Raw genomic sequence first — 9,236 nt, forward strand, 5'->3', positions numbered from 1 at the left:
ATTATTGCGATCACCCTTCTGGCCAGTGTGGTGATTATGGGAGAGGCCTTTAGTCCATCAGACCGTTATAGCCTATTAATGACGGTATAACTTATTATAATGCATGTTTGCAGTGACGGGCATAGAGGGTATGCAAAAGAGTATGCAGATGATATAAAATGAAGAAAATCTCCAGTACGAGTTAGAAAAAACTTAAGTATAAGCGTTGTAAGAGTTATAAAAAGCCTACCCTTAAGTATTTATAACTCTCACTGGAGATTTTATTCACTTTATATCAACTGCATGCCCTGCGCATACCTTCTATGCACGCCACTGCATGTTTGATGTCGCAGGTGAATCGGGAGAACGAGGCAAGAAGTTTAAGAGCCTCATAGAAACATATACAATGTATATGTTCTTTCTAACAGTGTCAATGATGTATCCCAACCCTTGCAATGAGCATAAAAGGAAGAGATATATCGGTAAGATATTGTTTACTAGCTGTGGCCCGCATTCTTCGTCGTCGTTTATTACGGCTCTATGCAAATCTCTTGAGCACCGTTTGTTTTACAGTAATGAAAAGGCTGTGTTATTCCCCGTCATTTCAACTTCCTCTAAGCCAAAAATCAAGTCGATTGGTTGCATAAATACGGACAGCAATAAAAACTCTTGCGCATTTATAATATAAGTGTCGATTTATTTGTCTGGTGAGAGGCTTTGGCCGTGGCTAGTTACCACACTGAGGTGCCGCCAAGCAAGCTAGCTTTCCTTCTACGGGGAAATATTCATCAAATTTGTTGCAGCTTTAACATCATCTTAAGTTACCTTCCCTGTCTACATTTACTCATAGACATCGCTAGTGTTATAATATATACTTCTACGCTTCTGGTAGGTACTTTCCCAAAAAAACTTTCTTTCGCTATTCTACAGAATATACCCCGACCCACCGCGATTCACCTGCCTATTTACCATGTTAGTTCGGCTCCGAACGATCGTAGCGTGAAAACCCCAGCCCGAAGAGAATTTTCTTAATGACAAGGTAGATTGGAAGCAGCCTCTCATCTCCCGAAACATAGAAAAATAATTGTAAATGTTGATGTTGGAAAAGAGTAACTACTGAGTTTCTTGCCGGCTCTTCTCGGTTGAATCTACTTTCCGAACCGGTGGTAGAGTCACTACAAATATACATACTTGACGTTTCAAAAGTGCTTATAAAGTAGGCCTACTTGAAATAGATGAATTTTGAATTTGAATTCGAGAAAGAAAATTTTTTAATCTGTCGAATTTCTCCCACGCGTTCTAACCAATCAAATTTCGATAATCCAGTAGTCCTGATTCTGACCCTGCTGCCCGCGCTTATGATCGTCGGCTCGGATATGCGCAGCCGTATCTTGAACAACGACTTGGCCAACTTGATCCGCCAGTCCATTATTATGGTGTCCGTAGTCTTTACTCTCGTGAAGGTAAGAGTTATTTTAAGCTTTTTATGAGACGATGATATGCTAGTGGATAGGAATTCGGCTTCCCTCTCTATGGGACCAAGTTCGATCCCCAACACGCACCTCACTAACTTTTAGGAGTTATGCGCGTTTTTAATCTATGAAATTTAAAGGCCACTCGCTTGACATTGAAGGAAAACATCTTGAGACATCTGAGAGTTCTCCAGAATGTTCTCAAAGGCGTGTGAAGTATACCAATCCACACTTGGACAGTGTGGTGGACTACCGCCTAAACCCATCTCATTCTGTTAGGAGACCCGTCCCCTGTAGTGAGTTAATAACGATGCAGGGCGCGTTTGGAACCCTCGGAGCCCTAGGTTTAAGATGGCGAACGACACACAACCACCTCACATTATTATGTAAACATGTCTGTTTGAACGCTTCATAAGTGCATTTGATAGACCTAAATGAATAAAGAATTATTGAATGAATTTTAATTTAATAATGAAAGGCACTGACCAAAAATTCATCTAAACGCTCTTTTGGATGTTTGTATGGCTTTCTTTCATTCGACTTTAAGTAAGTCCTTGACTGTTCATATAAGGGGCATCCAGCCCCTGGCAATCACAATCCTACAATATTTTTTCTGAAATCTCGGATAAACCCGTGTCTTTTTCGATAAACCCGTACCACGGATAAATCCGTGTCTTTTAGGTAAGAAGAATTAACCTATGTATACGTCTTAAAAATGTAAGCTTCCTCTAGAACAATAAAAAAATGAATTAGTTATCCAAGTATAGGTTATATACATGCAGACATTTTTTCGCTATTATAATATTTTTAGCTGACCTAGCAACTTCGTCTGCACCAAATCAGTTATTATCGGTTTTCATATCTTTAAAAAACCTAGAACCTACTTGCAGTGCTACCTACCCTGTCCAGTTTTATTTCCAAACTAAAAAAAAAAAAAGAAAAATGATAACATACGCGGATATATTTATATTTATTTTTTATTTTTTTTATATATTTTTTTAGCCTTTTTTTTTACATCATACGCGGCCGGGCGGCCCACGGCATTTTTCTTGTTTTTAGCATTTCTATACCCGTCGTAACTTCTACACGATAGGTCCAATTTCAATAAATTCAAGAGGAATTTGAGAAAATATATTAGGACTTTTACTAATATTCTTCCACAGCTAATAATAACGATAATTCGTAAGAAGGAGCTAAGGGAAATAATCGTTGAGATTAATGAAGACTATCAAACCTTCAACGAATTACCAGAGGAGTGCCAGGACATTGCCAAAGACACTATACAAACGACCAAGACCCTGGAGAACCTTTGGATTGGTAGGTATTTTAGAATCTAAATCATATTAAATTAATTTATCCCAATTTTTTCAACCAATATTTATTACCCATTTCATATAGGTAATTTTATAGTATGAAAATGAAACCTTATTTGTTTAACTCCGCGAAAAGTAGGAGACTGTATGATGTAATTTATAAATACTTAAATTGTATATGAATATGCACGTTTCGCTCCGACACCGGAGTATCTTGAGGAAATGTTGACTTTGTAATTAATAATTGTAAAGTCGATATCTCCTGAAAATGCTCCGGTGTCGGAACGAAACGTGCGTAGAGGGTACATTGGCGAAGATCTGTTTGTGTAAATCAATATGGCAAAATCAAAATTTCAAAATAAAATTCTTTTTAGCCCAGAAAAACAAATTATTGCCACAGGATTATTTTTTAATCGAAACTATTTGCGGTCTTATGCATGTAAAATATACTGTTGACAATGTGAGATGGTGATAACAAAAAGAACACCCGGCTAAGTTTTTTTGTGGGCTCCTTCTAAGACCAGGAAGCGTATGTAACCCTCGTAGCTTCAGTTATAAGTTTACGAATTTGGTTATCGCCATCATATCACTACTGTGTGCACACCATCTATGGGCCTTTACTTGAATAAAGATATTTTTGACTTTGGCTTTGACAATGTCGTAAATACGATGTCTTCGCTCTACTACTGCTAAGCCAGTGTTTATTGATGTAGGTATTTTAGCAGCCACGGCTTCCTCGTACCCCATACTGGCCTGCGTGTGTACTATCTACTCGCAGGTTCTGTCCAACGATCCGAAGCGCTACATGGTCCACGAGACTGAGCTGATCTTTGTAACCGAAGAGAAGAAGTATGAGACTCCGTATTTTGAAGCGATGTCTATTTACACTCTGTATGTCATATGGATTATCTTCCTTGGATTTGCTGGTGAGATCCTCTTCATAATCCAAATGTTATCTATATATATCAATAGTTCAAGTTTTAGTATGTAGTTATTAGTACGTATTTTTTTTTTAATTATGCACAACTTGCAGTCTGTTATCCTTTTGTTTTCCTTATCCTAAGGTTGCCTGGCAGTGAGCACTACTTAGCGATAAAGCCGCCTTTTTATATTGCTTCTGTCTGTGTTTTTTTTATTCTTCTTTTGTATTTGTTGTGTGCAAATAAAGAATATAAATAAATAAATAATCATCAAGATTGCTTGGATGCGTCCGGCATCTCATCTCCCACGAGATAGAAAAGTGAATGCTAAATTATAAATTGCTGATGGAAAAGAGCAACTGCTCGATTTCTTGCCGACTTCTTCACGTTAGTATCTGCCTTCCGAACCAGTGGTAGAGTATCTACAAACAGAAATTTGTTGTGGAATAAAAAATAAAAAGTAAACCTTTAATACTTTTGTCACCGATTAGCTCGCAGTTCACGGGACTGCAGATCGTAACAGTTGCGAGCTATTTTTTTTATTTCCAGGTTATGATGGTCTGTTCTCAGTATGCATACTGCACGTATCTTTAAAGATTAAACTATTCAGCCTCAAATTACAACATATCTTGGATGATGCAGAGGACGTTCCAAAAATGAAAGCAAATATAGCCAACTTTGTGGAGGAACACTGTGGAGTTATAAGGTAGCCTTTATTCTTTATATTTCACCCTCCTTTAACCTCTGGGCCTCTGGACTCTTTAGTATAAAATATTGCTCCAATTATTCGATTGCCTTTGCAAATATGTAGGAATCATTATAAAATGGCGATAAGAAAAGTAAATTAATCTTGTTGAAAGTCAAAGTCAAGGCTCTTTTGATGCGTACTTTATATACATATATTTGTTAACTTTAGATTTAAGATTATAAAATAAGTAAATACATAAAATAGCCTTTTATTTCAGAGAAGAGTTATATGAGTTTTACATTTCTTTTTATCCTAAAAACAACTTCAAAGTCTCCTTGTGTGCCTCACGGCAAAGCTCTCCTCCAGCTCTCGCAAGTGTTTACGATTCAGTGCCACCCTTCTCTTTGTTTGCCCGTCTCGTGGGTACCAATTTAAGATTACGACATCTCAAATCTAAAGCTACGAGGGATATACTACGACAATACACACACCGCCATCTAGTCCCAAAGTAAGCGTAGCCTGTGTTATGGGTACTAAGATAACTGATGAATATTTTTATATACATATAAACACCCAGACACTGAAAAACATTCACGTTCTTCACACAAACATATTCCAGTTGTGGGAATCGAACCCACGGCCTTGGACTCAGAAAGCAGGGTCGCTGCCCACTGCGCCAATCGGCCATCAAAAAATATCAATCTATCTTCTCTCGTTGCCCGTAACTGACTTCGCAGAAATTCTCTTAAATTGCAGATTAATAGAGAAAATACAAAAGTGTTTCGAAGTTTGGCTCGTTGGGACATTCTTCAACGCAGTCGTGCAAATTGGGATGGCTCTATGTCAAATTACGAGCAACGCAGTAAGTGCGCACACTTATAACATTATTAATAATTTATATCTAAAAAATAATACATAATAAAATTAATTTAAAATTACATTACTTAAAATATACCTATAAGCTGGTCAGTATGCTAATACTGCTGTCCTAAGTCTAAAGTGTCGTTAACTACAAAAACCAAGTTTCGAGATATGATCGAAAAACGCGAAAAGAAACGATGCTATTTGAAAAATAATAAACATACACAAAACTTGAAACTATGAAATGTAGATATAACAGAGCACTTTGGATTAACTGTATTTAGAAGTTTCTAGAGTAAATAATAATGAAAGCAGGGGATTTTTGGCCTTGAGTCTGGGATTTTTTCTGACTGTGCGATTAAGTATATGTTGTTTTCTGAACGGCTTTAGGTACATAATATCGTTCGGTTACCCTATAAGACGTTTTCGGCTTGGATTGCATTTATTTATTTATTTTTATTAGAACTACCAACAAAATTACATGAATTATCGTTATGAATAAAGCTAGCCTTAGGTTACTAATGACACATATTTTCACTTATAGGTAGTCACAGCATGCACTTGTTAGTATGTACGATAACTCACTTTTATACAAGCATTATTAAAATTAAATATTTGCATTAAATTGTTTTTGAAGAAACAGTAAAAATAATAAAAAAATCTGACCTTAAATGACTCTAAAGACTTTAACGACAGTTAAGGTTAGGTTATGATCCTTAAAATTATAAAAAACATTACACTTCAATGCGGCTCTTGTCTTTTAAAAACATTGTAGTCTAGAAAAATATAAATGATTTGTTTACAGTTCTGTTTTTTGGGGTGTATTGCTACACTAAAATGTGGCGTATTGCAGATGATTTAAACGTACCGAAGATTTAGGTTAGCAATTGTTTATAAACACACACAACAATTGAAAGAGCAATTACAGTCCGAAAGTAGGTTATTTTTAATGGTAAAGTGGCGGTAGTAATACTTTTACATTCGAAAGGATATTCAAGAAACTTAAAAATACAAAGAAATATTGTTACAAAAAAAATGTAATTTGTATAACAACCAAAATATACCGACTTACAACAGAACAGAACGGAACGGTAAGGAACGGAAGGGAACGGAACCCGGGCGGAGGCGTAGATGTTAAGCCGCATGTAATTACACCGGCAACCACGCCCTTCAGACTGGAACACAGCATTGCTGCTTGGCGGCAAAATTAAGCAACCCCGGACAGGCACTGTCACAAAAAGCACTGCTTCTGTACCTAATCTTATCCTTCCAGGAAGCCGACATCAATGCCATGTACTATTTCTACGCGGTGGCCACGGCGGTCCACATTTACGTGCCCTGCCACCTCGCCTCTGACGTCACTCAGCGGGTAAGTGCTAAGAGAAAACTAACACTTATACCTTTAGCTTCGTTTATAAATGTGGTCAGTGCATTTCCGTGGTATTACCTGGTCATCATCAGCACTTCAACCGATCGAAGTCTACTGCTGGACATAGGTCTTTTGTAGGGAGTTCCAAAATCCATGGTACTGGGCCGCTTGTTTTCTGCGACTCGTTTGACATCGTCTGTAAACCCATTCCAGCACCTTGGTACCCCAACGTCCATCGGTTCTCCGAGCTATGTGCCCCGCCCATTTCTACTTCAGCTTGTAATGTCGGTAACTCTGGTTCTTCTACGGATCTCCTCATTTCTGATTTGATCATGTAGAGATACTCCCAACGTAGCTCTCTCCATCGCCCGTTGAGTGATTCTAAGCCTTCTTATAAGGCCCACACCTGGTCACCTGGTACGAGTTGCCTGAACTTGATTTCTGTACGAGCAACAACTAATAATAATATATACTAATATACTGATTTATTTCATCAGTACTTGATTTGTTGAAGGCTGCCGAAGTAGCGACGGTAGCATACAGCAGTTCGTGGGAATCGCTGCAGGATGCCGGTGTGAAGAGGTCCATCGCGATCATCATCGCCAGGGCCCAGATCCCCATACATTTCAAGGCCATGGGGATGCTGACATTTAACATGGAAATGTTTGTCTCTGTAAGTAGGTAGATAAATAAATATACTATGTGACAACGAGTCCATGTTGGTCTGAAGTATATCAATAATGCAGTCGTATTTATATCAAAATATAATTTTAATTGTTTCTTGAAACTATTTATTAATTAAATAATAATTATTGGCGTAGCTAATGTTATATACAAGACGTCTGATGAATATTTTTATGAATCATATACATAAACACTTAGTGTGACAGAGTTTATATGTATATTAGTACAGATAAACACATAATGTACCTAGGTACTATTGCAAAACTGATGACAGACTGTTATAATTTTTTATTATAACGTGAACGTAGGAATTTGTCATCACGGGAAATAACTTGAGTATGTTCCTATCCGATGCAATAAATATGTGTTTTCTTCTTACAGATCATGCAGACTTCGTACTCCATGTACACTCTTCTAAGAACATAAGCACAACAAGTCCCTCGTTGTTTTATTAATTAATGCATATAAGTATATATAATAATAATAATAATAATAATAATTTTTATTTCAAGCATCAAATACAGCTCATATTTTGTTAGTAAATACTTAGCCTATGTTAGTAACTTACGTATAAGAGAGGGATATGCGAATCACCGCCGTTCTAGTCCATTTGAAATAGCACAGCAGTGATTCACATATCTGCAGTCCAACCTGCTGGCGATCATCTTTAGGATGCTGTTGGAGCTACCCCGCAACCTGTGCACCAGGGCGCCACATCTTTTGCGCATTGTGGCGAAGAAGCAGTCAACTTGTGCATCCGCAAACATCCCCGATGCACTACAAAAGCGGGGCAACTTCAACAGCACCCTAAAGGCATTATTATACTGTATACGGAGCGCGTTATACGATTTTTGAGAATACTTAGCCCACAGGCTGCACGTGTAGAACGTCATACAATATGATTTAAACAACGTGATTTTAATGGCGTTGGTACACCGCGCAAACCTGCGAGCCAGCATATTTGCTCTCACTGACAATGCTCTCCGTTCTCTTTCGATGTCAGCATCATCTTTGAGGCCAGGAGTCAAAATATGCCCGAGATACTTGAATTGATAAACTCTCTCCAATACTACCCCATTGATCAAAATAGGAGGTACTTTATTCGGTGTCTTACCCTCAGCCTCAAAGACCATCACCACACTCTTTTTTGTATTGTAGGTAAGTCCATGTCTTTCTACATAAGCCTCGCAAGTAGCCATCAGTACCCTGAGACCGCAGACCGATGCACTCAACAGCACCATATCGTCGGCGTAACTTATATTATTTAAACAAACCCCATCTATGTAGCAGCCAACCCTGGTGCTGCTGAGCTCACAAAGCAATTCATTCATGTAAAGGTTGAAGAGAGTCGGCGAGCATAAACCACCCTGCCTCACCCCGCACTCCAACCCATACGAATTCGAAAGAACGCCTGCCCATCGGACATTGTTGACTTGGTTTTGATACCAATATTTAAAAATATTGGTAAGTTCTGGAGGTATATTTGCTTCCTCCATCTTTTTCCATAATACATCGTACGAAACCAAGTCAAATGCCTTCGACAGGTCTAGAAAACAGGCGTAAATCGGAGTCTTCCGCCTCGCATAGTACGTAACAGCATGCTTTAGCCCCAACACAGCACTCTCTGTTGACAAACCAGGCCGAAATCCAAATTGGTTGTCATGTGGCATAATTATCCTGTTTAAGAGAGTGTTTAGCAAGCTGTCAAATACCTTTGAGATGACGGTAGCCAATGAGATGGGCCTATAGTTGTTTTTATCGGATAGGTCCCCCGTTTTATTTTTCGCTATAGGCACAACTATCGTACGCATCATCTCTTGAGGCATAAAACTGTGGCTTATACAAACGTTGTACAGCATCGTCAAAACCCGCGGTACATGTGGCCCAGCATATTGTAAATGCTCAATGCTGAGACCGTCATGGCCTGGGGATTTACCTCTGGTCATGCGT

At 38.3% G+C, this 9,236-nt stretch overlaps 1 protein-coding gene across 1 annotated transcript; it reads left to right on the forward strand.

Annotated features, from left to right (window-relative positions):
* Positions 1-415: 415 nt before the first annotated feature.
* LOC120629497 lies at positions 416-7,741 on the forward strand. The gene is made up of 9 exons (XM_039898439.1): positions 416-461; positions 1,306-1,442; positions 2,615-2,768; positions 3,478-3,690; positions 4,234-4,390; positions 5,129-5,238; positions 6,511-6,602; positions 7,117-7,275; positions 7,668-7,741. Exons 1-9 carry the CDS (start codon positions 416-418, stop codon positions 7,710-7,712), a joined length of 1,113 nt encoding a protein of 370 aa, XP_039754373.1. The 3' UTR covers positions 7,713-7,741.
* Positions 7,742-9,236: the final 1,495 nt, after the last annotated feature.

The sequence above is a fragment of the Pararge aegeria genome, chromosome 14, assembly GCF_905163445.1.
Source record: "Pararge aegeria chromosome 14, ilParAegt1.1, whole genome shotgun sequence".
NCBI classification, from domain to species: Eukaryota; Metazoa; Arthropoda; class Insecta; order Lepidoptera; family Nymphalidae; genus Pararge; species Pararge aegeria.

What these genes read in the sequence shown, in the direction of transcription:
- LOC120629497 (XM_039898439.1), top strand. Translation starts at nt 416, where the DNA reads ATGTATCCCAACCCTTGCAATGAGCATAAAAGGAAGAGATATATCG. An exon ending in TAAAAGGAAGAGATATATCG is followed by an intron (nt 462 to 1,305) that starts GTAAGATATTGT and finishes TCGATAATCCAG; the next exon opens with TAGTCCTGATTCTGACCCTG. An exon ending in AATTACGAGCAACGCAGTAA is followed by an intron (nt 5,239 to 6,510) that starts GTGCGCACACTT and finishes CCTTCCAGGAAG; the next exon opens with CCGACATCAATGCCATGTAC.